General features: G+C 44.3%; 4 protein-coding genes and 1 pseudogene across 7 annotated transcripts; 2 read left to right on the top strand and 3 right to left on the bottom strand.

Annotated features, from left to right (window-relative positions):
• Positions 1-635: 635 nt before the first annotated feature.
• Positions 636-6,760, bottom strand: LOC120652582 (nuclear poly(A) polymerase 3-like). The gene is made up of 10 exons (XM_039930448.1): positions 6,321-6,760; positions 6,133-6,210; positions 5,945-6,043; positions 4,577-4,639; positions 4,335-4,496; positions 3,673-3,786; positions 2,975-3,037; positions 2,591-2,890; positions 1,694-1,858; positions 636-1,591 (listed from the first exon to the last, which is right to left on the bottom strand). The coding sequence occupies exons 1-10, from the start codon at positions 6,552-6,554 to the stop codon at positions 1,262-1,264; spliced, it is 1,608 nt and encodes a 535-aa protein (XP_039786382.1). The 5' UTR covers positions 6,555-6,760; the 3' UTR covers positions 636-1,261.
• A 1,095-nt stretch (positions 6,761-7,855) lies between these two features.
• On the top strand, positions 7,856-12,004 carry LOC120652581 (adenylosuccinate lyase-like). Its single transcript, XM_039930447.1, has 10 exons — positions 7,856-8,209; positions 8,332-8,514; positions 8,655-8,870; positions 8,968-9,150; positions 9,701-9,922; positions 10,096-10,212; positions 10,347-10,490; positions 10,666-10,767; positions 11,093-11,161; positions 11,486-12,004. Exons 1-10 carry the CDS (start codon positions 8,048-8,050, stop codon positions 11,717-11,719), a joined length of 1,632 nt encoding a protein of 543 aa, XP_039786381.1. The 5' UTR covers positions 7,856-8,047; the 3' UTR covers positions 11,720-12,004.
• A 1,176-nt stretch (positions 12,005-13,180) lies between these two features.
• Positions 13,181-14,015, bottom strand: LOC120652583. Its single transcript, XM_039930449.1, has one exon. It carries the CDS (start codon positions 13,821-13,823, stop codon positions 13,524-13,526), a length of 300 nt encoding a protein of 99 aa, XP_039786383.1. The 5' UTR covers positions 13,824-14,015; the 3' UTR covers positions 13,181-13,523.
• A 1,181-nt stretch (positions 14,016-15,196) lies between these two features.
• LOC120652580 (probable pre-mRNA-splicing factor ATP-dependent RNA helicase DEAH2) lies at positions 15,197-19,245 on the top strand. Of its 3 annotated transcripts, none has more exons than XM_039930445.1 (7): positions 15,197-15,632; positions 16,149-16,336; positions 16,484-17,568; positions 17,852-17,977; positions 18,119-18,357; positions 18,453-18,571; positions 18,664-19,245. In XM_039930445.1, the coding sequence occupies exons 1-7, from the start codon at positions 15,342-15,344 to the stop codon at positions 18,782-18,784; spliced, it is 2,169 nt and encodes a 722-aa protein (XP_039786379.1). In that variant the 5' UTR covers positions 15,197-15,341; the 3' UTR covers positions 18,785-19,245. The 3 variants fall into 3 exon arrangements, 2 of the variants coding, with proteins under 2 accessions (XP_039786379.1, XP_039786380.1); XM_039930446.1 differs by having other exon boundaries at positions 15,230-15,632; positions 16,436-17,568; XR_005666614.1 differs by lacking the exons at positions 18,453-18,571; positions 18,664-19,245 and having other exon boundaries at positions 15,246-15,632; positions 17,764-17,977; positions 18,119-18,348.
• Positions 19,246-20,516: 1,271 nt separating this feature from the next.
• LOC120652579 lies at positions 20,517-25,345 on the bottom strand (annotated as a pseudogene). Its single transcript, XR_005666613.1, has 14 exons — positions 25,117-25,345; positions 24,291-24,382; positions 23,853-23,984; positions 23,697-23,753; positions 23,543-23,615; positions 23,197-23,355; positions 22,418-22,567; positions 22,023-22,344; positions 21,812-21,898; positions 21,645-21,733; positions 21,480-21,542; positions 21,324-21,380; positions 21,114-21,210; positions 20,517-21,039 (listed from the first exon to the last, which is right to left on the bottom strand). The product of XR_005666613.1 is annotated as a protein REDUCED WALL ACETYLATION 1-like (transcript).
• Between the last annotated feature and the right edge of the window lie 2,174 nt (positions 25,346-27,519).

Here is a 27,519-nt window from a genome sequence, read left to right as displayed (position 1 = left end):
GTATATTTCTGTAAATTTCGAAAACAAAAATATATTTTTGTAAAAAACGAAAATAAAAAATAAAAAAATAAAAAACCGCCTCCTTTGCCAGGGCTTCTCGAAGGCCTCGATGGCTCGCCGGGCTGGCGGGCCGAGAACTGCAACGAGGTGAGCACCAGGTACGCCTTGGCCCTGATGTTCTTTCTCGCTAAAAAATTCTGGGCGGACTAGATGTCCTGCGTTGTGGGCATAACTCAGGCGAGCAACTAGCATGAGCAAGGTGCGGAGGAGCAGCTGCTGCACACTGCAGACCTGCGGTGCTGCCAAAAGCTATACCAAACCTGCTATCCACACTCGCATGGTCTCTGTGATTGGTTCTGCGGGTTTTTGCGGCGGAGCACGCAGCATACGCTGATACGCAGCAGGCGGGTTTATGCGGGTTCCACCACCAAAGCTGCAAGGACCACAAAATTCATAACCGTGATGTTGTTGGGTTAGCCGCTAGCTGCGACTGCGAACCCTCAAAATTTGCTTTGCGGCGAGCTTTGTGGGCTGGTGGCCGGCCACAACCACCCCCGCCTGCACTTTGAATTCTAATCTTGAACTTTCAACAACACTTGAATAACATAGAGAAATAGAAACAACATTGGGAGCAATTACATCAAGCTTTGGCCAGACTTAATGCTTGAGTACACAATTTTGCTTCCTCAAAAGTCATGATCTCTACGACGAATTATTGGTTGGTAGGACAGGCAAAAGTTCTTTTGCAGCCTACAACAGCTAAAGTGGCTTGGATCGATCCAAAACACTTTCATATCGACCTATAACTTTCATTCACAACCCATTTCATACCAATGTCCACATCTTTGCTCACTGCCCAGCAGCATCTCTAACAACAGGAAGCAATTTACACATTTTTTGCTGCCGGGTACAAACAATACCTACAGTATACATACAGCTACAGGGTACCTCCTTGTCACTTGTATACCAAATGCTATGTTGTGTACATGAATATACATGTACCTGCACAAGCCTCACAACAGGAATAAGTCGCTTGAATGGCCCTATTTTGTGCTGGATGCTTGAAGAATGATCCAGCTCTCGACATCCAGCTCCAAGAAAAAAACTTCCATATTCCTTGTGCCACAGGCATGAGCAAGCCCCTGCCTCTAAAGGGACAGACAAAAATTCTGAGTTCTGATGTTGGAAACGACCTCAACATCGGCTTCTCACTGTTCTCATATGCACAAACGAAGCTCACGGGCAATATGACACTGGAGCCCTAACTAACTGCATTGTAGCTCTGCTTCATTAGTTGGTGCCCCATCATATGTGGTGGCAGCTTCTCTGAGTAAACTGAGTGATCAAAAACACTTTTGGGCAGCTGGGGAGACCCAACAATGGACATTGTGATATCCGAATGGGCACACTTTTTCTTTCCATAGATGTTATTCAGGACACTTCTCATGAAGTCTTCTTTGAGAGAACTTGTACATATTTGAATATTCCTTCTGTACATGAGACCCCAGAAGAATACAGCATTCGGCTCATTACTGGTATGATCAACTTGCTCCGATGGATCTGGGTCACAGTAAACACCAAGACTCTCGAGCTGCAGAACATCAGTTCGGAGATTTCAAGATTAGTATTAACACGAAGACTTAGAAATGTGAAAAAAAAAACCCCACACATGCTTAAGAACAGGTGAAACAACCTTGAGAATAAGGTTGCGGAAACGTGATTTCACCCATCCAACCCAGTCAAGTAATTCTTCAGCCATCGGAGCAGAGAGAAATATACGGAGAAAGCATTTGTATCTTGCACCGTATGGAAAAGGTGCAAAGAGCCAACTCCAGTCAAAATCAGTAGTCCTGGTATCCTGCGGAAGAAACAAACGAGATAATATCGACCTGCCACTCAGGGACAACATGCAAGCCTTCTACATTGCACCAATAACAGAAGTGAGTGAAATGAAAACTGTTTCAAGACATTTAGCACGAATACTTCACAATAACAAATTTGAAGAATAATCAACAAGTAAAAATCTAAAATGTAAATAGCAATGGAGTCAGTGAACTAATTGGTGACTAGTTAAATGATAAAGATAAGTCACTTGTTGGTAAATCAGAAATTTATTGAGCATGGAGGAGTCATGCTCATCTTGGGCTCCGTTAAGCTCACGTGTGCAGGAAATGGCAATGTAAGATATCTATAAGCTTTCAGTTTTTCAGGGGAAATAAAATCAGTTAACGTCTTTCCTTTTAAGAGAAAATGAAATAGTGACCAAATGAAAAGAAAAAGAAAGGAAATTAAACAATTTGAAAGAGCAAACCTGAAAGTAGGAAACGATCCACTCAGATGTAAAATTACTTGGTGCCTTTTAACAAAGTGCTACAAAGGAAATTAATTGGGATCTCTACCGATTTTAAAATATGTAATATGATAATTCAGGAAAAGAGAAAAAAGAAGGGGTGGGGGGGGGGGGGCATGATGTGATAGTAGAAATATAAACATAAAAAGGATTGACTTTCACACACGCACACAAAGACAGACGGACAGATAGAGAGAGGACATTATTAAATAAATAAAAGCCTAGCAAGAATAGCTATACCTTGGTCAAAGCATAACCTCGCTGAAGTTCTTCTTTGATTTTGCTGAAAGTACTTTCTGTCATACTAGAAGAGCAAAATTCTGGTGGAATACAGGGCAACATTATGGGCATGTGAGAGCACCCATCAGGACCCCGACAAAGAGCTGGTGGATCAAGCAAACTCACTGGGAGAGGCCAAGGCCAATGAACAAAAATATCGAAGAACAGAGATAACAAAGTATTTATACTAGCATTTGGATGTCTGCGACAAACATATGCAGCAAGAATCGCCAAATGAATCCCAGCAAAGAAGCCAAGTAGCTGAAAATATCATCAACAATCATTAATAGCATAGTTATAGAAGATAATGACAACATCATAAGCAACTATAGACAGATCACCTACATGGCAATGAAGTCCTCTTTTTCTTGCCCATAGTTTAAGACACCGCAACAGATATTGAAACTTCTGCATTGACTCACCCCATAAAAGGAAAAAAGATTAGAACAGGAAGTGTGATAGCAAGAAAGGTTTAAGGAACTCATAAAAGGTATAGCAGAATCTAACATTAATAGCAAAATAAAGGGGACATTTGATCAGCGCTGAATAAAAAAAAATTAGCAGATACAAAAACTGAGGAATATAACTGATTATATATAAGGAACAGAGTGATACAATGGGAGACAACATGAGTTTTGAAAGGCAAAAAGTGTCACGAACGTTCGTGGAAAGGGAATTGGTAGGAGGAACTCGACGTAGATTGTATTCAAAGGACGTAGCTGGACGAGGGCCTGGACCTCGCCGGCGCGCAGGAGCTATGGCTGAAGCTCACGGCGCGCCGAGAAGGCAGGCTCCCGGACCAATCTAAGATACAATCTGAATGTCCGTTCAACTAACACAGGTCAAGGCTTATATACGCCAAGCCTGATGATAACTTGTGCAACAAACTAAACTCAAACAAATCTAAACAACCTACTACTCGGACTCTTGGCATATCTTGTTGCGACGGGAATACTGAAGTCCGACCATGACAAAAAGGCACAGAGTCGGATAAAATAAATGAAGAAGGATAACAGAATGTGAATAAATCTAATGAGGTTAACCTTCATATTAGGAACCAATTGAATGATCTGTCTATTAACACGAACTCCAGATAGACATTTCCAGCTTGCCCCATCAACATTCTCTAGCACGCGGGGATCAAATGCACGTATAGCCTGCATGGTGTAGAGAGTGTGAGAACTTAAAACGAGCACTAGATACCATATAGAATATCTCTTGTTTACAAACTGACAAATAGTTAAATGACTTCAAAACTTAATAGTAAAAATCAAATGACAGACCAGGGAAGATGGAGTTATTATGCAGTATAGGCATAAGGATATCAAAAATAGTTTTCACAAATGTTATCATGCTTTACTCAATTACATATTTACATGAAAAACCCAAACCATGCTGATAAAAATGTAGTAACTCAACTCATTAAGTTGCTGGACTGATTTTTCTTGGAGAAAAATTTATTTCTTCATAATTAGGCGTCGCTTTCAAAAGATATAATCTATACCTCACAGTATGCTACCACAAGTTATAGCAAGAAATAACTAAGCAAAGGCATAGCGTGACCAAAATGAAAACATAATGTTACAGGATGGGCAGGGAAAAGATGTTCTGAGAAAACTAGAAATACGAGTTCCACGGAATGAACAAATTAACACATGTAATGTAAGATTGCAAATAAACACCAACGGGAGACCATGATGCTTACCTCTGCAGCATTGATCACTGGGAGTTGGACATAAGGAAAGTCAACTAAAATTCCGTTGAATTTAAAACGCATCAATGGAACCTTAGCTCCTTCAATTGAATGCAATTCTGATACTTCTGGCCTCCCTTCAAGCATGTGTCGCAGAACAACAAAAAAATGATGCTGCAAATTAACACATGAACACTTTTCTGAGTAAAATTAAAAATTGATGAGCAGAATCAAAATACAAAAATGATACTCACTTGCAATGATGTAATATAGGGACCGACACAGAGAACATCAATATCGGATTCAGGTCCGTATGCCTTCAAAGTAGAAGACTTTTAGTCAAGGTTTGTAAAAAAAAAGATAAATCAGAAAATTCAAAGGGATAAATAACAGAAGCAATACTATAAACTGTCAAGTATATAAATAGGCAAACTCAAATTATAATCCTTCAATTAACCTAGCTCAGCTGCTTAACATGCAATTAAACTATCAAAAACTAATTTAATCAGTATCTAGAAACTTGAAAACAAAATGATGGCATGGCAACAATGATTTGGAAAATGCAAAACAAACTGTTGTATGAAGTACAATGTTCATTCTTGAAAACCTGCATTTAGCATCTTCTTCTAACTCCTTGATTTACTTGTCTGGATTAACTTCAGTTAAAGCTTTCAAAGCACATTTATACAAGCTCATGCATGCTATTATAACCATACAAGAAGACTCCAATAAGAAATCTCCCATACTCCTAAGCCATACATATACGTCTTTTTGGTTTACATGCAATCAACTTAATTAAACATTGGCTAGCTATATATCTTTTTAACATTGAGGTTCGATATTTCCGAACGATATGAGTAGACTGTTTAAAGAAATATCATAATGAACTTCTATGTTTTATATACATATTATACAGCACAGTTTTTCTGTAGAAGTGTTTTGGAGACCATGTATACATGCCCAAAATTGCACTTCTTTGTTATTGGAGGGAGTACCTAACCTCCACCGTATGACCAATGACATTCTCTGCTTAGATTCACAACTGCACATTCTGATTGCAGTTTGCACTACAGATCGTTGGCCTTACATCAATTGTATAAGAGAATTGCATTCAGACAGATCGTTCCACCATATCATTAACTCAGCAAGCCCAGAAAACAAATGGAAGAAAAACAGAGGAGCTATGTGCTCCTCATTTTGCTTCATTAAAACACTATCGGAGTCATCATAATTGGCAGATTTTTATCAATGCAAAAGATGCTCTTTACTAATATGATCATGGCACATATGCCAGTATGCAACTCCAACAGACAGTTGCGCAGAAGAGACAACTTGTGGAATGAATATTGTATAAAACTAACAATACCACATGTCTAGCTAAGCAATTCAAAAGGCTTATATGATCAACTTGACACACATAACAGGCAATTGAAGATTACTGGTGTCGATTTCAGTAATTACTGATGTGCTTATATAGAACACCGTATACAATAGATGAGTAAATGCAACACAGACACAACAGATCATTCTAAATCAATGCCATGACCAATTATACCAACTGGATGTCACGTCACCATAAAAAAATTCAAGAAAGCGTGCACAAATTCTGCATCCCCGCTTACCCCCAAGGCATAGGAGCCGAAGGTCAACACCGCAGCTGATGTGATCCAATGTTGTTTCCCCTGCTCGTACGCCACCCTCTTTGCCCAATCCATCACTATCTGCAACAGCCATCGCCAGATGAAAACATCAATTCCAGCCGACATTGCAAGAAGAAACCTCTTAAGCCTAAAACCCTAATCTCCATTACCTTGCCCAGTTCGCGTACCACCCGATCCCTCCTCTGCTCGTCCTCTAGCGAAGGCACAGCCCCCACATCGGAAATGAACTTACCTCGTAAAACGTCAGTTCCCAAAATCAACCACGAATCCACAAGGAAATTTGGAATTACACAGTAAGGGGAAACCGTGCCTGCGAGCTTTAAGCTCCAGCGCTTACCTTGAGGAGGGAGCGGCTGCGGCACTCGTCCATGTGCGCGATGACCTCGCGAGTGAGCGGGGCGGGGATCGGGCGCGGCAGGAGAACCCCGGGGGGCGGGGGACCTGGGAGGTACATCCCCGGCGTCGGCGGGATAGGCGGCGGAGGTGGCGGACCCAGGAGCAGCACGGGCGCTAGGGTTTGGACCTCCGGCTTGCGGGCCGCCGAGCCCGCGACAGCGAGGTCGAGCGCCATTGCTGCCGGAGCGCGCCGGCGGCGGTCGCCGGCCGGCCGGTGGCGATTCGCCGCCGCGTCGTTGGGGTGGGTGCGGGACGCGGAGACGACGGTCGACGGGAAGGAGAGCTTCACGTTTTGAAATTGTTTAGGCTTTGGGGTTTTGAAGGAGATGGACTGGACGGAACGGAATGGGAGAAGGGGAGGAGAAACGGGGACAACGACAGGAGACACCGAGAGAAAGAGGCTTTTATACAGGCGCGACGGTTCGTCGGCGCTTTTCGGCCCCGGCCCCGGCCCCGCCGCCCGCGGTAGCTGGCTGGGGATGATGGCTGGCTGGCAAAGAAGAGGAAGGTCGCGGTGCTGACCTGGAGATGGCCTTTTCTATGGTTGGTCGCCTCAACAATGTTGGTATAAATTTGAGTATTATACTATTGTTGTTTCTTTTCTATTAAAGCTTCGTGTTCTTTATAGAGATGCGATCGGGAACTCTCTCTCTTATTTCTTTATCTCGCTTTCAACCAAAAATCCTTATGTTGAATTGAGCAATTGTTTTCCTAAAAGAACATGTCATGTTATGCAAAAAAAAACACTAAGTTTTATAAGTCTAACAAGGGACAAAGATATCAAGTTCTTGTTCCCTAGTTCAAGAAATCTAATACTTTTAGTGTAGCTTACCGAAGTATCAACTTAAGACTGATTGAGTATTCTACTTCAACCCTTTTACCACTCAATAATTTGAAACTTATTGACGAATTCATTGTTATGATCTAACTGATATCAGCCTATTCGGCTGGGCTGGAAAGCCAGCCGAAGCGGCGGCTGCTGGTGACTTCTCCTCCGTAAAATATTGTGACGACAATAGAAATCCGTGCCAACAAATAGAAATCAGTGCCAACAAATGCTTAAGCCCAACCAAATCATCTGAGCCGAATAAGATCTATAACATCTTGTCATATTGCATGTAAAAAACTAGTAAAGCTCAAGGATGTCAAGCAGTTAGATTTTGGATTGGATACATTTAACTATGTCCTATTAATTCGATAAGAATCAAATGGGCATGTTTAGAAGTGATTCAATGTCGATAGGTATATTCTAGAGCGTATATTTATTGCTAGGTCTTTAATAAGATGCTCGGTGATGTTCAATCAAATAAATAATAGTGATCTTAATATTAAAACATTGAAACGCGACAGTTTACAGAAGGCCAGGGAATACCAAACGAACGGCTGCTGCCCAAAGCAATTCGAGGAAAACCACCCCCACTATTTCTCCCGAAACTCGAAATCCCGGCCCGGAGTTCCCAACCCCGCCACTGCCCTCGAAACTCGAAATCTCGGCCTGGAGTTCCCAATCCCCGCCGTCAAATCAAATCAACAAGACACAAACCCCGGTTAAACCCCGGCACCAACGCCCATTAATCCCCTTCCACCCATTTTCCTCACGCCGCCCGCCGCCGTATCCTTCCGCCGCTACTAGGGTTTAACCACAACACCCGCCGCGCCTCTCGAAGCATGTCGGCGCCGCCGTCGCTCAAGCCCCCGGCAACTGCCGCCGCGGCCTCTCCCCGCGCGGCTGCCGCCCCGAGGGCCACCGCGCTCCGCAGCGCCTGTGCCCGCCCGGCGCGGCGCCTCCAGTTCTCCGCCTCAGCGGCCGTCGCCGGAGCTTCCACCGAGGTGATGAGGCGCAGCTTCCCGTAGAACCCCCCCCCCCCCCCCCCCCCCCCCCCCCCAAATTCCAGCTATTCAGCAGTACTGATGCTTGTGACTTACGGGTCGTGTTGTGTTCTGTTGGTCAGATGACTGATGATAACCTGGGCTGGGCGGAGAGGTCCCTGGAGGAGCTCAGCAGCTTGCCGGACAACGATACGTTCTGCCTGATGGCGCTCTCGCCGCTGGATGGGCGGTACGATCGCTTCATCAGGGACCTGATGCCCTTCTTCAGCGAGTTCGGACTCATCAGATACCGTGTCCTCATCGAGGTATCTGACATTTAATTTATCACGGTTTGTTCTCCTAGTGTACAGTACATCTGCGCCCAAGCGTGGTTCGGGAGTGGAATGCTTAAGAGTGTGCCTCTGGTATTATTGTCAATATTGCTTATCTGAGGTGCCTTCTGCAGGTGAAGTGGCTACTGAAACTTTCTCAAATTCCTGAAATCACCGAGGTGCCACCATTCAGCGAGGAGGCCCAGCTCTTCTTGAATGGGATTGTCCAGAATTTTGGCATCGATGATGCTAAGGATGTCAAGAAAATCGAGAAAATAACAAACCATGATGTGAAAGCTGTTGAGTACTTTCTGAAGCAGAGATGCAGCTCAAATCCAGAGATTGCAAAGGTATGCTGGCCTTGAGGTTGCAACCAGGATTTTAACTGGTGGAGTATTTATTTGTGATTAGCCTTAAAGCTGAGTGACATTTTGAACTACTTCCCAGGTGTCGGAGTTCTTCCATTTTGCATGTACCTCTGAGGACATCAACAACCTGTCACATGCATTGGCTCTGAAAGAGGGGGTAAATGGAGTTATGTTCCCTGCCATGATCGACATATGCAAAGCAATGTGTTCATTGGCAACACAAAATTCAGCCTACCCTATGTTGTCTCGAACTCATGGGCAGGTATGAAGACACCTTAATTGTATCTCGAGTAATAGTTGCTTGTACTGTTCTACAGTAACAATAACAAGTTTTTTTGTACCCTGATTTTGAGGTATAACTTTCCCATAGGCAACTCTCAAAGGCCTTCTATGTGAGATAGTATGGTATAAACAATTACCAATCGGAGCCTTGTTTTTGCTTGTTGTTGATGCAGTAAGGTGATTCTGATTAATGATAAATTGATAAGTTCATAATGAAAAGAATGGAATTGTTTGGTTGATCAACTCACTCTGCTAGTCCAAGACTACAGGGATGAAGTATATTCTTTACCAACATCGACTAGGAAATTAAAAAAAAATGATACTATTTGGTCAGATATTCTTCAGACTTCTCAATTTTACAGGAAAATGGGGAATTGTATGTCTAAGTAAAAATTCTGTTCTTCAGCAGGGTCACTTTGTAGAGTTAAGCTTAGTAATTCTTTCGATGCAACAGCCTACCCAATTACTTTGCTCGATTGCTTGTTGCTTTTTGAATACTATCTTGAATTGTTTTCAACTCTTGCTTGTAGCCAGCGTCACCAACAACGGTGGGAAAGGAGCTGGCAAACTTTGCAGCCAGATTATCTGATATCGGGAAGAGTTTCTTAGAGGTGAATATACTAGGGAAATTTGCTGGTGCTGTTGGTAATTATAATGCCCATGTGGTTGCTTATCCAGAAGTTGACTGGCCTAAGGTGGCAGAAGAGTTTGTTAGATCCTTGGGTTTGCAATTCAACCCTTATGTGACTCAGGTGATACATATTTGTTATTTTGACATTCAGTTGTTTCTCATTTTCTTCTCTGGTCTTCAACGTTCTTGTACAAATAGAATCTTTCCCCCATTATTTACCTTATTATGTTTCTCAAATACTACCGTGATCATAACCATCAACACTGTTCTAATGCAGTGTTATCCTTTTTACAGATTGAGCCTCATGACTACATATCAAAGCTCTTCAATCTATTCATCCAGTTCAACAATGTGTTGACTGATTTTGATAGGGACATGTGGTCCTATATATCACTGGGCTACTTCAAGCAGGTATCTGTAAAAGGGTTGACTGTTTGAGGGAATTACATTCATACTGCAAGGGGGGAGAGGAAGTAATGATTGTTGATTTATATGATTATATCTTCCATTATAGCTTGCTATATTTTCTCAAATTCTGTTTTCAGATACCAAAAGCTGGTGAGGTTGGTTCGTCCACTATGCCTCATAAAATCAATCCCATTGATTTTGAAAACAGTGATGGCAATTTGCATTTGGCGAATGGCATTTTGTCTGCTATAAGCATGAAGCTGCCGATATCCAGGCTGCAGGTATTCCCACTAAATCTATGTTATCCTTCAATTTTATTTTATTTTTCCAACCTGAGGTGTAAAAATGAAAATATGGTGCTTGTGTTGCTGCATCTATGCAAGGTTGGAACTTAACCTTTATGTTTCATCTTGGTAACATCTGTACTAATGAACCACTACGCTATACCATTGACAGCGTGATCTGACAGACTCGACTGTTCTGAGAAACTTGGGTGTGGGATTAGGTCATTCTCTATTGGCTTACAAAGCTACAATACGTGGAATCAGCAAGGTTCAGGTACGTGGCCCAGAGTTTATCCTTTCTTGCATCATAGGTTGTACCTTGGATATTGTTCTTGGTGCGTGACTTTCAGTTTATCATCGTCATTTATCAAGTACTTGAACGATGCTTGATGCTCAAGCAGATAGACCCACCTCACGACTTGCTCTTTTCATAAGTTTTGGTCTAACTGTAAACACACACTTAAGTTAGTTGAGCCAGTAGACTTTTAGGTGTTTACCCAACTATTATTTACACCACTCAAGTTCATGATAGCTGAGATGAACTCGGTTAGAGTTACACGAACTTTTAAGTAATTATGATGAATTGACTGTTTACACAGGTGAATGAATCACGTTTAGCTGAAGACCTGGAGAAAACTTGGGAGGTCCTTGCCGAGCCAATACAGACTGTAAGACATTCTTCATTCTTGTGTTCATTCTCCCTTTTGAATTTTGGTTTTGGTTTCCATCATAATGGTCAATCCTATGCTTCAATAGAGTAGTTGTACTATTAGTTCGTCAAAAGTTTGGACGGGTTGAGTTGCTATTAGTTTGTCAAAAGTTATTGTGTGATTGCCTTGATATTGCATTAGCTTGACTGAGTCAATAGCATTTCTAGACGCATATTGATATTGCCAAATAACTTCAACTTTCAACTCTCAAAGCCAGATTGATTGTTGTTTCCCCATCAAGTATATATCACATTATCACGTTACTTTTATTAATCTTTGTAGGTGATGCGGAGATATGGAATACCTGAACCTTATGAGAAGCTGAAGGAACTGACTAGAGGCCAAGCTGTCACCAAGGATAGCATGCAGCAGTTCATTGATGGTCTAGACATACCAGAGGAGGTTCGATCAAAACTTGCGAAGCTAACCCCGCATTCTTATACTGGACTGGCAGAGGATTTGGCCAAAGACATTGAGAAGTTGGTTGATCTAGAATCTGGATTCAAGATCAAGTGAGCTTCCATTAAAAAAAGGATAATCATCTCCACAATTTTTTCTCTTGACAATGACGGTGCAAAAATAACATAGTGGAGCTCCAGAAAACACTGATCTGTTGTGGCCTCAAGAGATTGTCTGCCACGCTAATTTTACCTGGTTCTCATTTAAAATATTTTTTTGGTACATGTAAAATGCGGCTCATGGAATTGTGCCAGCTGCCCAGCTGTACCCTGAGGGGAAATTACCAAGCTAAAAGTGCTTGATCCATTTTTACCAATAATTATTTGTGTTGCAGCGGTCAAAGTTAAAATGGCTATAGGCTGCTTCTTTTAGTAGCCTGCTCGTGTTATTCTCTCTTTTCGAAAGCATTGAGATGGGGCAAAAGGAGACTTTGGATATCGTTAAATACCGACTCGGTTCCACACGCATTTCCCGGTTCGTGATTCGTTTGCAAAGCAATAATGCTCGATAGCGACAGGAAATGAGCTTTACGAAGTTACCAGCCAGTCAGCCACTCATTTGGAATTGACGCCAAGTTGTGATACTGATACGGTGTTTGTTCATCCTTATCCGGCCCCGTTCAGCACCCACTACAAGCTTCCAAGAGGGGTTTTTTTGCTGCACGGCACGGAAGACGGAGGGGGTCAATCCTTGCGTGCGTTCTACTTGCCGTTGCCGGCCGTGTTGGCTGCCTCTAGACTCTGGTCGAGGGAGGCGTTCTAGCATTGCAGGGTTCCAGGCTTCCAGCCGACGCGCGGGGCGGCCTGGGACCACGGCTCCTGTGCTTTTCGGTTGGGAGCACAACTGCTGCTGCCTGGCAGGGTGGCAGCTGGGCGTCGCCGCTGTGCTACTACTAGTAGGCTGGCCGGTGTTTTTTGGCAGCAACGTCGAGCGCGACGGCGACACGAGTCGTAAGTGGCGCGGCCGTTTGTCTCTACTCTCTTCGCAGCTACATGTGGCGCGCGGCGTGGTCCTGCTTTTTGGGCGGAGCTTTCGTTTGTGAATTGTGGCAAGAACAGGGACTGAATTGAATTCGATGGGATCAACGGACATCACGGACTTGTTGGAGTCTTCAGCCTTTACCAACAACAGAAGTCGAAACAGCCGTGAACTGCCTGAAGTGCAACCGAAATGCCTGAAGAGAGAAGTGTGCTTGAAACCGAAATTCATGAACTACCTGAATTGCAGGACAAAGGACCAACCAGCCCGTGCGACGCTTCGCAGGAATTTGGCCGAACATCTGAAACACGACCTGTGCCGCTGTGCGATTCAGATGGTGTCCTGGGTTCTGGGTCCTGTACTTGGAGCCGCGGATAGGACTGAACAGTAGCACTAGCACGTGACTTGTACCAGTGCGCGACAACCTACTATACCAAGCGTACAATTCAACGCCAGAGTACGTACGATAATTTTAGACTGAAATTTCTTCAAAAAAATAATTTTAGGCTGAAACGCAACGGAAACCATTGACCCGGCTGATTCAGAAGGAACTGAGATATTTTGCCGCAAATAAAGTCGCCCCCGATCCCACCACGCAACTACATCCTCCAATTTAATCTCCCCCACTAGTTCTTGCTACAGCAGCGCACTTCTGCTCGTTGTCAGGGATGATCCCCAAATGCGCAAATGGCGCACAACCGACAGTCAAATCCAATAACGAAAGGCACATCCTGATTATCATTACCATGGCAGTAACACAGCTAATTCATTCATACCCGACGGAGCTAATTCACCACAACCACACTCGGCGAAACGAAGAAATCGCACGGGGGGGAATCGTTCATACTGCCGGCAGCCGCGGAGCTCGTCGGAGGCCCGCCCCTCAGAGCGTGCAGCCGCAGCAGAGGAAGAAGCAGCACATCATGGATACGAGCGCGACGGACTCGACGGCCGTGACGACGCCCCAGAGCGCGGCGTCCACCAGGAGCGGCACGTCCCGCACCAGCTCGGGCCAGCGCCGCGCCGCCACCGCGCCGAGCTGCTCGGGGCTCGACCACTGCCACTGCCACCACTCCTGGACCCGGAGCCGGAGGTGCGCGGGCGGCGAGGGGAGCAGCGCCGACAGGCTGGGCAGGCCCAGGTCCGGCGGCCACCGGAGCATGGACACCAGGCTTCCCCCCATGGGGCCGCGGGCGGCGGCGGCGGCGGCGGCTCCACCCGCTGGCTAGTTCCCCCTCCCCCCCTCCCCTCTCGGAGTCTCTCGGTCTCGGTCCCGACTCCCGAGCGCGCGGTGCGTCGGCGTCGGTTGGCCGAGCCGCCGAGGTGGCTGTGGCCGAGCGGGTGTTTTGTTTTGTTGGTTTGACAGATTGTTTTGGTCTTGATGGTGGCGATGTGATGGGCTGATGGCTGTGTAACGTGTTCTACTTCTACCTCCGTCCCGTGTGTGGCGCGCCGCACTGCGTCCGTGGCGACTGGCGAGACCGCGAGAGTCGCGGGTTTTCTGCCACGAGGGTCACATGGTGGTGGGCCTCCTGACCGAGGGCGACCCGTCTGGGGTTGGTGGTGCCCTGGGCCTGCTAGGCCTTTTTTGTGACTTGGGCCTGCTAGGCCTGGTGCGTTCCGGAAGTGTGCGGTCCATATGGCCGGCCCTCTTGTTTGCGTCGGGGACTCGTGGGTCCGTGGAGACATACTAAAATTTTGGTGATACAAATTAAGCATCATCAACTTCGGTATTTTTACCCTGCAAATTTCAGCGCAACAAGCTCCAACACGCTCAACAAAAAATCATTTAGACCGTTAAGAGGGGGAGTTGCATATATACGATCTAGTCCATCGCCTTTATCTCCTTTGCTAAACACCTGCTAGACTTTTTTTTTTGGAGAGGAGTGAAAAGGGAAAGGGTAATAACTAATAACACACAAGCACAATTGAAACAATAAACCAGTGGAGATAATGTTGCAATAAGATAACGCTTGTATGTGGCGCCCAATTTAAATAGTATGTTTCCATGAGTCTGCAATATGTTATTTCTTTCGGTGAAATTATTTCAAACTGGTTCATTAAACACCCATGATGATCTGAATGCATATTTATAATAAATATTTTTATTATAAATTTGATCAAACTTCAAATCATTTACGCTAGAACAAAACTCACAAGTGCTTAAATGTTAGGACATATATAAGTATTTTTTTCTACAATAGATGTTGCCAACGTTTTCTTTTGTTTTTTAATAGATGTTGCCAAACTTGGCTCCCTCCGATCTTCTTCTCCGTTAGGCCGTCCACAACGGGCCGAGCAAACTCAGGAGCATCTCCTCCTCGATTTCCACGCCCCTCTGTCTACAGTGCCAAACAATACATCTACAATGCCAAACAGTAAATTTGCTCCTTCATTTGCTCTTATCGCTGTGGACAGTCTTAGCGTTCGGAAGGCAAGGGCGAAAAGCACCGTCGGGACTCGGGACCCTGAAGGAACCCGCCTTCGGACCTCCAATAACCCGCTTTCGCACCGTGCTATCGCGCGGGCCTCACGCTCTCGCGGTCTCGCTGGCCTGGTATTTGTCTGTGCAATTTCCAAATATAAATCGAACGACCCTTCCAGAACCAAGCTAGGGTTTCGCTTCCCCCCACCCTCCCGCTCTCCCGCCTCTTCCTCCCGGCCACCGCGCGACCGCAGCGCCGCTCTCGCCGCCGCCGCCATGGGGACGGAGCGGAAGCGGAAGGTGAGCCTCTTCGACGTGGTCGACGAGACCTCCATCTCCGCCAAGCTCGGCCGCGGCGCCACCAACGGCGCCGCCGCCGCCGCGGGCGGGGCCAACCCCACCGTCAACCGGTGGAACGGGCGGCCATACTCGGCGCGGTATTTTGAGATCCTCGAGAAGCGACGCACGCTCCCCGTGTGGCAGCAGAAGGAGGAGTTCCTCCGCGCCCTCCGCGACAAACAGACCCTCATCCTTGTCGGCGAAACGGGAAGCGGAAAGACCACTCAGGTACAGCAATCCGTGCTCCGATACCCGCACGCCTTTGATGTTATTGATTAGTGTTTGCTGCTAATGTTAGGAGATAGGAATTTTAAAGGTTAACAGCTTTTTGCTTTGGTAATTTGTTCAGATATGGTTCTGCACTTGCTTCTGTAACTGAAGTCAGGCTATTGCTCGTTTTGTTCTTGCGATGTTTGTCTGTCATTATTGCTCAGTTAGTTGTGATGATTGATTTGTGTCATGTTGAATGTATATCCCTTAATTAGGTACTTGGATTGCTGGAATGTTTAATCTCCTTAATTGTGTAATTTTTTTTGTTAAGGTTAGGTGATTGATACTACTCACTTTTGGGCAAGGAAAATTGGTCAGGTCTATTTGTGCCTACCTGTATAACGGAGGAGAGGCTATGCTTATTGTGATCTTAGGTTCACTGTAGCTCGATAGTTTTTTCTTGTTACTTTGTGGTGTTTATCTGTCATTCTTGCTCAGTTGGTTGTGATGATTGATTCACGTTATGTTGAACAGATCCCCCAATTCGTACTTGAGACTGAAGGCCTGGGTAACCGCTCAATGGTTGCCTGCACTCAGCCGCGGAGGGTTGCAGCAATGTCAGTCTCCAGGCGTGTGGCTGAGGAAATGGATGTTACTATTGGGGAGGAAGTGGGATACAGCATCCGTTTTGAGGATTGCAGCAGCCACAAAACTGTTCTCAAGTAAGCCTTTTGAGTCTTAATGTTTCATAGAAGAGCATGATTAGATGCACTATCCTTTTGGCAGATTGATATGGAGTGTATGTTTTTCTTCCTTTTTAGGTATTCTGATCTAATCATGTTGTGTTGAACACTATTGCTTCCTATCAGATATTTGACAGATGGTATGCTTCTGAGAGAAGCAATGGCAGACCCACTTTTAGAGAAGTACAAGGTGATTGTTCTTGATGAGGCTCACGAGAGAACATTGGCAACAGATGTTCTGTTTGGGCTTCTGAAGGAGGTTCTAAAAAATAGACCGGATTTGAAGCTTGTCGTTATGAGTGCTACCCTTGAAGCAGAGAAATTCCAGGGTTACTTTAGTGGGGCACCATTGATGAAGGTACCAGGGAGACTTCACCCGGTTGAAATCTTCTATACTCAAGAACCAGAAAGGGACTACCTAGAGGCTGCTATCAGGACAGTTGTGCAAATACACATGTGTGAACCTGCTGGTGATATCCTTGTATTCCTTACGGGAGAAGAGGAGATTGAAGATGCCTGTCGTAAAATTAATAAGGAAATTAATAACATGGGAGATCAGGTTGGCCCAGTTAAAGTTGTGCCTTTGTATTCTACGCTGCCTCCAGCCATGCAGCAGAAGATTTTTGAACCTGCTCCTGCCCCATTGAAGGAAGGAGGCCCTCCTGGGAGAAAAATTGTTGTGTCCACAAACATTGCTGAGACGTCCTTAACTATAGATGGTATAGTTTATGTGATAGACCCAGGGTTTTCCAAACAGAAAGTTTACAACCCAAGGATAAGGGTGGAATCCCTCCTGGTGTCACCAATTTCCAAGGCAAGTGCTCATCAGAGAGCTGGTCGTGCTGGAAGAACGCAGCCTGGAAAGTGCTTCAGGCTATACACTGAGAAGAGTTTTAACGAGGATTTGCAACCACAAACCTACCCAGAAATTCTTAGGTCAAACCTGGCAAATACAGTTCTTACCTTGAAGAAACTTGGAATTGATGATTTAGTACATTTTGACTTTATGGACCCTCCAGCACCGGAAACTCTTATGAGGGCTTTAGAAGTTTTGAACTACTTGGGGGCACTTGATGATGACGGTAATCTAACACAGTTAGGTGAAATGATGAGCGAGTTTCCCCTGGATCCACAAATGTCGAAGATGCTTGCCATCAGTCCAAAGTACAACTGTTCGAATGAGATCCTATCAATATCTGCCATGCTTTCAGGTATGTCAACTTCAGGTCACCAAATTTTATTTCTACAAATGAATTATTACGCTTATCTGGACTACTTTGCTTGTCAATTCTGTGCAAGCAAAGTGCCAGTTTTTCTTGTGCATATATGGCTGTCATCAGAAACTGTCATTCACCTGGCTTCTTGAGCTATTGGTCGAAATGATCATACAGTTTAGGCTGATGCAGATAGTTGCTGTTTGTTGAGTACGTCTCGCCTCTTTGCATCTGCTGACCACCATGGACTTCGTCTGTTATTACCATATTCTTTCTCTAGTACCCAATTGCTTCCTCCGGCCTAGGGAGGCTCAAAAGGCTGCTGATGAGGCGAAGGCTCGATTTGGCCATATTGATGGGGACCATCTCACGCTTCTGAATGTATACCACGCATACAAGCAAAACAGTAAGTCCATAATCCTCATTCAATTAGGGATGCAAATAGGTATCCTAGTATTTTTGGCTTGTTCTACCATGAATACAAAATTAATTACCAGTTCAGTGTAAAGTATTCTATGCATTAACAATTTTCTCGTTGACGGTGCAGATGAAGATCCCCAGTGGTGTTACGAGAACTTTATCAATGCCAGAGCACTTAAGTCTGCGGACAATGTCAGACAACAGCTTGTTCGCATCATGACTAGATTCAATCTCAAGATGTGCAGCACAGACTTCAATAGCCGTGAGTACTATGTCAATATCAGGAAAGCACTGCTCGCAGGGTATTTCATGCAGGTTGCTCACCTGGAGCGCACTGGACATTACCTGACTGTAAAAGACAACCAGGTCTATATTTTTCATGTTCAAAGATAACTAACATCTTAAAGCTTTCATGCTCAGGGTGTAGTATTGCAATCTTGTAACTCTTCCTTCCTCACCAGGTCGTCCATCTTCATCCCTCGAACTGCATGGACCATAAGCCAGAGTGGGTCATCTACAACGAATATGTCCTGACGACTAGGAATTTCATCCGCACAGTCACAGATATCCGTGGGGAATGGTAAGTTGACACTACCTGAATAAAGCTGATCATACATTGATGTTTAAGCATTTGAAAGATATCTTGATGGTTTTTCTGTGCCTTGTGCTCAGGCTGATTGATATCGCTCCACACTACTATGATCTGAGCAACTTTCCATCATGCGAGGCGAAGCGTGTTCTCGAGAGGCTGTATAACAAGCGGGAGAGGGAAAGGGCCACGAACAGAGGTTGAAGTTGATGCTTCTTTTTTACCCGGTGCCCGTGATTGTGCTGCCAGTAAAGGGCCAGAGCCAGAACTCAAGTGAAGCCTTGGCCGTCCCCCCCCTGATACATCTTGCCATCTTGGGCCCCAACCATAAGCAAAGGCACCACATTTCATCAGCAGGGTGATTATTTTGTAAACAATATCAAATGTTTGCTGATGCAACTGTGTAACAGCGACGAGGTCGTATCTTTGTTTTTCTTCCCGTAGAAGGGTAGTGCAGATTGGTTGGGTATCATCTCCGTATAAATGCTTAGAAGACTTTAATTTTTCTTATTTTTGCCATTTTGCACCGGTTTCAATGAGAACGTGCTGATATATGTTCGTAGTTTTAGCTCGTATGCTTATGCTTCCTGTTTTTTCCCTCTTTTTCTGTGACACAGTGAAGTATATGTACAAGTAGCATATCTATATAACCTATATAGATGCAATCTACTAAGCTGACACGTCATCTACTTTTTTCTGCACTACCTCTTCCTGTACCCAACAAAATCCATTGATATTACCCTCCCACTCTTGAGCTACGAGTACCAAACTAGCATTAAGATATTGGAAGTTCATCGGGCCAGTCTATTGCTAGCAGGGTGGACGACCGTCTTTGTTGGACACACCGCTGCCTGCCATTGATGAAGACGGGGAAACTCTCGATCGTCTCTTGGGCTTCCAAAATGAAGCCCTTGCTATCCTTGAGGCTGGGAGACCTGGATCGATGCAATTATCGCCGTCTGCATGCATTCCCAAGAGTTGGTCGAGGAGCTTGCGAAGGGTCGGGCTCACCCTCTATAAATCACACCAATGATTAGCGGCCTCCACCATCCCGAAATCTCATCGTGAATTCTGTGACGCCGCGTATGTGCTATGGGCATCTATCGCCAAAGCAGCGCACAAGGTGGCGAGCTTTTTTTTCCGATCTGTTCCGCGCGGTGGCGAGCTTCTTTTCCGGCGTGGCTGCCTTCGCCGCTGCGTTGGTGTACGAGGCCCTGAAGAGGGCGGCCGCCGCCGCCGCCGCCTTCTTCAACCCCAAGGAGGACAAGATCGTCGCCGTGGCTGTCGTGGCAGGGCTGTGCCTAGCGTGGTGGTTCGTGCCCGTCGCAGCCGGGCCCATGATGCCGGCGCTAGGTGCCGGCGGCCTGTTTAACTATTATTACAGATCATCTCATAAAATAGTAAAAATTAACAGTTTTGTTTTTGACATGATATCATTTTCTAATTAAGAGATACTTGCGTACAATACAATTGAGGTTATATGTGGAATGAAATTTAAAAGTATTGAGAAAATAAACTTAAGTGTTTCCAATAGGATGGTAGGATCATCTATTTATATCTTCCACCGATTTTCTATAAATATTGCCATGCAATTACCTTAGTATTTCCACTACCAAAGTATCACCTTAATTAAAATTATATTTAAAAAATTCCGCAGCAATGCACAGGAGAATCACCTTGTTTCCTTTATGTTCCGACCCAGAGCAGCCTAGTATCTAATATACGTGCTAACAGGTGCTACTCCAAATACTCAATTGTTAAAAATAGTCTTCAATGTAGAAGTGACATTTTTATGCAACCCTTTTTGTGCTGACAAGTCCAAAGGTGCTCTATTCTTTCTTTCTATCCTATTTGTGTTGTCAAATCCAAACACGACGTCTTAAAACAGTGCACATGGGGATCCCATAATTCCGATCACTATCAACATCCGAGCATATAAAACGAGAATCAAGTAGTCGAACTTCTCATCACCATTCTGTCTATATTAAACAAAAATGGGAAACATCTGATTTCAACAGCCGACGTATGCATCTCAACGGCTATACAGGAATATCTATTCTTATCATATCCCCTTCATGGGGTTGGTTCCCTCGTATGTTACACTGATCTTCTGTTCTTGTGAGGCGCAGCTCGATTACTTTTCACCAAGGAACTCAGGCAAAACTTACTCCAGTGAAAGAAATAGCAGCTTTCTGGGCAGTGCGTGACGTGTCGCCTTGAATTTGCTCACGATTGAACTGGCCTAGTCATTGAACTAGAACACCAAATAGAACACTTGAAAATGAAAATAAAAAGATTTCCTAGTATCCTGCAATGCCAACTAGAACAAATGATACACAGTATAGTGCAACTGAAATGGTAATGCCTGCTACAAAATTGTATGAGAGGCGCTTGTTGTCACGACTGGGCACAAATGCCATCTTCAAGGTATTAGTCAACTCTAAGAGCCTGTGGGAAACCTGTGGGAATACATGAAAACATAAGTGGCTGCAAGTAATGTCTTCAATAGCTTACATAGGGAAGATCTACATACCGCGACATATATAGCAGTAGTGAGCATGAAATTGAGCAGTGGGTAATTTGGGATTATTGTCAATAGCCATTTCGGCTGTCCATTGGGCACCCTTGATCTGAAGTTAGTTTAAAGTAAATGAGACAATTGCGGGCATAAAAAAAAATCTAAAGTCCGCTTTTTTCTCCAGTGGTGCAAATGGAAGAACAAAGAGAAACAGCATATTGTTACCTGAGCCAGATGTGGAACTGAGATATGTATGTCTCCAGTGTAATCTTTCCAAGCCAGCTAGAAAAGGCAATGAACATTTACATGAATCACATATTCCCACATCATGGTGGAGTTCAATGATAAAGGTAAAATGCATTACAAGAAACCATTACTTACGCAAATAGTGTGAGAGAGAAGCTCCTGAATTCCTGGGTGAAGTTGCGTAGGCATATGTAGACACTTTTAAAGTAACAAGTGCACAACAACCATGGAACAAATCAGATCTTGCGCACTTAAAGTTACAGTTCCAAACAAAATATATTAGTAAGGTGAGGTACATACGTTATGGGGATCCAGGATGTATAGGGATGTAACTTGTTGTATGTAATCTTATCCAGCTTATAAATGTATTCATACCACAAATAACCAGCCTGTGATCAACACACAGCATGTGTCATAAAAAATAAGATAGTTAAAAGATTAATTTGGCACGTTTGTTTGATCAATACCGTCAAAGATACTGTAACTATTGAGCCCTTAATATAGAGTTTGGTTCTCAGTTCAGTTTCTTCCAGCTTCTCCATCCACTTCTCAACCTGAGACAGAAATATTTCATCAATGCTTTTCATGCCAAGTACAACTTTCTTTGAGTTTAAAGAAACAGAAGTACAGAACAGTTATGTTACACACACAAAACAAAATAGAAGGTTGGAAGCATACAGTTGGGTGGTAATACGCATATATCATCCCCACGATCCAAATGTAGCGATCCAGTCCAGATCGGAATTGCCACTCATGCAACCGGGGGAGATCTGGTTTAGAAGGATCAGTATAGCCTGCACCCAAAGGCAAATCGCACCGTTCATCCTTGGAAGGGAAAACACATCACCGATCTAATCTCGTTATATTTGTTAAGAATTCCAAGAGCACCATAAACCATTAGGGTGAAAAGGGTGTGCATAGGGCAAATATAATAGAGTGTATAGTCATTGTTCAGGACAATGCAGCACAATATAACAAAGAAATTGAGGCGCCACATCATCTGTTAAAGGTGTAACCATGTTAGGAAAACTCCAATATAAAGAATCAAGAACTAGTGGGGTGTAAAGATGCACCTGAGCAAACCTTCCTAGACTGAAATCCTTCCTCACATAATAATAAGAGAAGTTGCCAAATCCAGTCATCCAGACATATGCAGCAATAAACACACGGATTGCATTGTAGATCTCTTTAGCGTTAAAGTAGTGGTACATCAAGAATAACACCTGGAAATTAGACAAAGTAATGCTGAAAACTGTTGTGGTGTTGCTTGGACTAAAGCAGAGAAGTTTTTTTTTCTTCCGGAACGCGCAGGAGAACTGCGCATCATTATATTAAGAAGAAAAAGGGTGAGGGTTTTATCCCCCGGGTGTTACAGATATAAAGGGGCTGTAACCCCCTCTAAAGCAGAGAAGTTGAACCCAGTACTGTCCTTACAAGGAAATTCCTGAGGAAATTATCTACAACTTAGGGAAGAGAAATGAACCATCACAAGGCAGTGTAGTGGAAAAGTTAGCATGGCAAAAGATTTTTGGTGCTAGGACATGTCAAAAACCCATATTTCACAACAACAGATGCTAGTGTCCAAATAAGCTTATCTGCAACTCAAGAGAGGTACATAAACCATGAATGGACCATCATGAACGCGATTATAGTATACATGTCAGCGGTGCCAGATGAGTAGATGCTTATAACCGCATACATATGCATCATTCCTGTAGTTCTGATATACCAATGCTCATGCATGAACTGTAGCTATTCACCCAACTATGTTTCTGGGGAATAATATAAGAAGAAAACGTTCCTGTGGAACCAGGAAAGACCACAGAAGAAAGAAGATGAGAATGATAAGTACCTGCATCCAACCCTTCCATTCTTCGGTTTGATGCCTGTTCAAGTACAATATAGATTTCCCTGTGAGTGCAGACTTGTCTTGATGGACTTTAAAGGAAGTCATAGCTGATACAATAATGAGAAGAAAGTAGAGGAAAAGGAACAGATCTCGGCTGTAATTCTGCAGATGCAGCATACCAATAAAAAGGGTTAGTGGGTTAAAGCATAACACACGATGCATGCACCTTCCATGCAATCAATTTGATTAAGCAAGCAAATCTGGAAAGCTCTAGCAAAGGGTAATTTTACTAGTATGCCACTTAGGCACATGGCCAAACTTTGTGTAACAATTATAAGCACAAGAATACCTTGGCAGACTCTCCGAGTAAGTCAGTACGATCACATATGTAAAAATAAAGTAGATACCCTCCAAACTCAGATCTGAAAGAATCAATGCAACTCAGTTAGCAGAGTAGTGCAACCATGGAAGCATGGATTACTGAAGGAGCAACTGTAGCTTACATTGCCCTCAGTGTTAAACGATTCTCCAGAAGAAGCATCTGGTCCATGAAGAAAAGTCTGTTGAACCCAACATTTTTTTCTGTCAGACTCGATGCCTTTTGAGCCCTGATATCTTAACACATAATATCTATTGAGAAATTAAAATTCAAAGAGAACCTGAGCATTTGTGATGTGAAGGAATTATAAGCTGGCTTTGCAGCTACAGCTTGGCCACCCTCCTCCAACAGAAGTGTTTGATCTTCTTTGACTGAACTATTATCCATTACTGCTAAATTGACATCCGAGTATCTACTGACAAATATGAAGAGGTAGAAACTCCAATAAGACTCCTTATAGAAGGTCATTGTGATGTTACTACACTGTAGTCTCATTCAAAGCAATATGCAATGGTGCAGAGCAATAGGCATTCCAACACAGAGGAATGGAATACAGAACGTATGGCAGGAGACGGGCATCTAAAGTTATGTTTCTTGTAAGTTGTAACAGAAGCAGAGTTCTTCACAGACAACAAACGAAAGAGCGTATAATATTATAAAACGCAGCATCCAAGATGACAAATCATGGATTCTCAGGATCAAAGCAACATATGCTTACGTTTTAATAGAAGCAGCATTCTTCCTATGAAAGAGAACCTCAGCATATGCCCAGGCTGCGAAAACCCAAAGAAACCCCAGAATAGCAGAAACCTGCATGGAGTACAAAGCAAGTTAGTTCCAGAGATGGAGGTCCCAAATAAAATACACATCATATTGCATGAACTTGAAGGCTTCCTTAAAGTCCAAGATCTCCAGATCCACTGACAATATATGGAAGGACTGCAGATTCTTCAACATTTAAACCCTAAACCCGGAATTCACTGATTTCCATTCGGTGCTAAAACTACAAGGAATGCAACCTGACCAACGCTACTTGAACAGAAAAACCATTCCACAAATGCCAATCCGCATTAGCTTCAGTGATTCCCTATCTCAGAATATCACCTCAGTATCACCATATAATTTGCATTAACAGTAACTTGCACCAACGGAGCAAACGCAGCCAGCACCGACCAGTATTTCAACGATAACATCATCCCTCAAATTGGGCAGTTACAATGTAAGACAGCAGCATATGATGCCAATCGCCGAATTCGCGCGAGAAATTCCACGCGTATCGCATCTCCAGCGCTTCTCCGTCTCCATGATGATCACCAAAAGACCAAAACCCAGCCCGCGATTTAGCGTCGCGACCGCGTACGAACCCAGACCCGACCCGTCCCATTCTCCAGCCCCCCCCCCCCCCCCCCCCCCCCCGACCCCAAATCCACCCACCCTCCTCTCCAACCCCGCACCCAACGCCAATCCCCAAACCGTGGGAGCAAGCGAATGCCCGCGCCAGCGCGCGCCCGGGAAAAATCGAGAAGGCGCGAGTTAGGGCTCACCTGGCCGGGCGTGACGGAGGTCGAGGCTGCCGCCATGGCGAGCCCACCCGCGGACGCGACGGCCTCCGCCATTTCTCTACAGCATCCGCCGGCCGGGCCTGTGCTCGGATCCAAACCCGAGCGAGCGACGCGAACAGGGGTTCGGAAATTAGTAGGTGGGTGATAGAAAAAAGGAAAATCAAGCGCGGGTTTTCCCGAGCGGAAAATGCTTCGCCGGTTTAAAGCGGAGGGCGGTGCACGACCGGACGTGCGCGTGGGGTGGGGTGGTAAACCGGTAAAACCGGCCGGTAAACCGGTTGCACGGGAGCTTTTGAATTTCAAACCGGTCAAACCGACCGGTAAACCGGTAAAACCGGCCGGTAAACCGGTCAAACCGGCCGGTAACCGGTCGGAACCGGTTGCACGGGAAAATTTGAATTTATTTGAATTTGGATTTGAATTCAACCGGTTTCCACCGGTAACCGGTCAAACCGGTCCGGTAAACCGGAACCGGAGCCCGGCGGTTACCGGAAACCGGTTGGGAAATAAAACCCTGGGTGGGGTGAGGGAATGGGAGCCTTGCGGAGACTGTCGCGTGGGTCCAGGAACGGATACTTGTAGGAGACGCGGTCACTGAAGGTGGGACAGGGAAGAAGTTCCCTGGGCCGCGGGGCCCGCAGCCTGTGGGGCTCGGAAGTGACCGTGTAACTAAAAAGGAGATTGCTTCAGAAAAACTAAAAAGGAGAGCGGAGTTTGGTAGATTCTGGTGAGAAATTAGGAAAATAAAATTTTCTTTTCTTTCCGACTAGAAATGCAATAAGTACTTGCTAAGATTCAGAATACATAAATAGTAACTTGTAGTAGCATTTACGAAATGACATGGTTGCCCCTGTCGGTCGCCTGGATCTGCCGCGTCGTGCTTGCGGCAGCTCTGCGTTTCTTATTTCTCTCGCGTTTACTTGTGTTTGCGTTCTCGATGATTAGTATATACTCGCAACTTTGATCTCTACTGCGTGCTCTGCTCTCGGATTTTGATGCACTGAAAGCAATTAACGCATCGCCCAGAGGAGTCAGCTCGTCACTAAAAGCGTCAGATTCTGCAGACAGATCTTTCTCCTGTCAGTATAATATTCGGCCGCTATTCAGTGCATGTTTGGTTCCAGGGACTTTTTTTAAGTCCCTGGAACTTTTTAATATTTAGAAGTATTAAATAAATGTTAATTATAAAACTAACTGCAGAACTCTGGAGCTAAACTGCGAGACGAATCTAATGAGGTATCTTAATCTATGATTAGCGAATGGTTACTATAGCATCACTGTAGCCAATCATCAATTAATTAGGCTCATTAGATTCGTCTCGCGAAAAAGCACTCAGCTGTCAAAAAACATTTATAAACAGATTTTATTTAATACTATAAAATAGTAAGATTCCTTTTAATGTGATAGGGACTTTTGAAAAAAATCCCGGAGCCAAACAAGCCCTCGTAAACTCGGAACTATCAGCACTGAATGTGCCTCACGGTCTCCTACGGAGAGAGGCCCATGGCCGGCGCCAGTAGTTTAATTTAAATTATGTGTACGGACGCACCGAAAGAAAAATGCAAAACAGTGGCTCTGTTTGGTTTTCGTAGCACGAGTAGCGCAAAAAGAAAATTTTACATGCACAAAATACTAAATAAAATTTATTTGCAAAATCTTTTCACAGATAGGTGTAACTTTTCGCGACGAATCTAATGACAGTAATTAATTAATAATTTGCTATATTAATACTACAATAACTAACCTCTAATCGTACGGTCAAAGATCTCATTAAATTCATCTCGCGAAATAGCGCAGGGGTTGTGGAGTTAGTTTTGTAAATTAATTTTATTTAGTACCACTAATTATTAGTTAAAATTTGTGCTACTTGTGCTGCTAGAGGCTAAACCAAATAGGGCCTGAAGTCAACTGGAAGAAGAGGATTGTTTAGAGATCCGAGGCGATATCTTTTAACCTGGTGTGTCCGTGGTGAAGAAGTTGGAGTGCTGTTGTGAGGCTTGGAGAAGGCTGAACGTTACTAGTAGTAATGCGTTCGGCATTGGGTCAAGGACTCAAGGCGACGGATTGACAGCAACTTCCACCTTTGCTTCTGCGTGGAAAGTGGCTCAAGAGTCCATTGTTTGCTGGTGCGCGTCCTAACCAAGCAGGATGGGGGCTCGCACCGCATGTACTCCGTCTGGTTGTTGTTGATGCAAAAATCAACACATTAGAATCTGAGGACAAGTGTTCATCGAGTCACGGAAAAGTCAATTAAACGTGCCAGTCAATTTGACCTGTAATTGACAAGGGAGAAAACAAAATCAAATTCGAGCGCGTATCGGCTGGGATTCCGAATGTCTCTCAGATGGGCGTATCGGCAAGCTTTGTCGATATTATGGATGCCAA

Source organism: Panicum virgatum, chromosome 9K (genome assembly GCF_016808335.1).
Source record: "Panicum virgatum strain AP13 chromosome 9K, P.virgatum_v5, whole genome shotgun sequence".
Lineage (NCBI taxonomy): Eukaryota > Viridiplantae > Streptophyta > Magnoliopsida > Poales > Poaceae > Panicum > Panicum virgatum.
This window is presented reverse-complemented; position numbering and strand designations above follow the sequence as displayed.

Coding starts and splice junctions, on each gene's coding strand:
- LOC120652583 (XM_039930449.1), bottom strand. CDS start 13,823: ATGGGGGGAAGCCTGGTGTCCATGCTCCGGTGGCCGCCGGACCTGGGC.
- LOC120652580 (XM_039930445.1), top strand. CDS start 15,342: ATGGGGACGGAGCGGAAGCGGAAGGTGAGCCTCTTCGACGTGGTCGAC. Junction 15,633..16,148: donor GAAGCGGAAAGACCACTCAG/GTACAGCAATCC, acceptor TATGTTGAACAG/ATCCCCCAATTCGTACTTGA. Junction 16,337..16,483: donor AGCCACAAAACTGTTCTCAA/GTAAGCCTTTTG, acceptor GCTTCCTATCAG/ATATTTGACAGATGGTATGC.
- LOC120652582 (XM_039930448.1), bottom strand. CDS start 6,554: ATGGCGCTCGACCTCGCTGTCGCGGGCTCGGCGGCCCGCAAGCCGGAG. Junction 6,211..6,320: donor GCAGCCGCTCCCTCCTCAAG/GTAAGCGCTGGA, acceptor TTACGAGGTAAG/TTCATTTCCGATGTGGGGGC. Junction 2,891..2,974: donor AAAGAGGACTTCATTGCCAT/GTAGGTGATCTG, acceptor TGATATTTTCAG/CTACTTGGCTTCTTTGCTGG.
- LOC120652581 (XM_039930447.1), top strand. CDS start 8,048: ATGTCGGCGCCGCCGTCGCTCAAGCCCCCGGCAACTGCCGCCGCGGCC. Junction 8,210..8,331: donor TCGCCGGAGCTTCCACCGAG/GTGATGAGGCGC, acceptor TCTGTTGGTCAG/ATGACTGATGATAACCTGGG. Junction 10,491..10,665: donor TGCCGATATCCAGGCTGCAG/GTATTCCCACTA, acceptor TACCATTGACAG/CGTGATCTGACAGACTCGAC.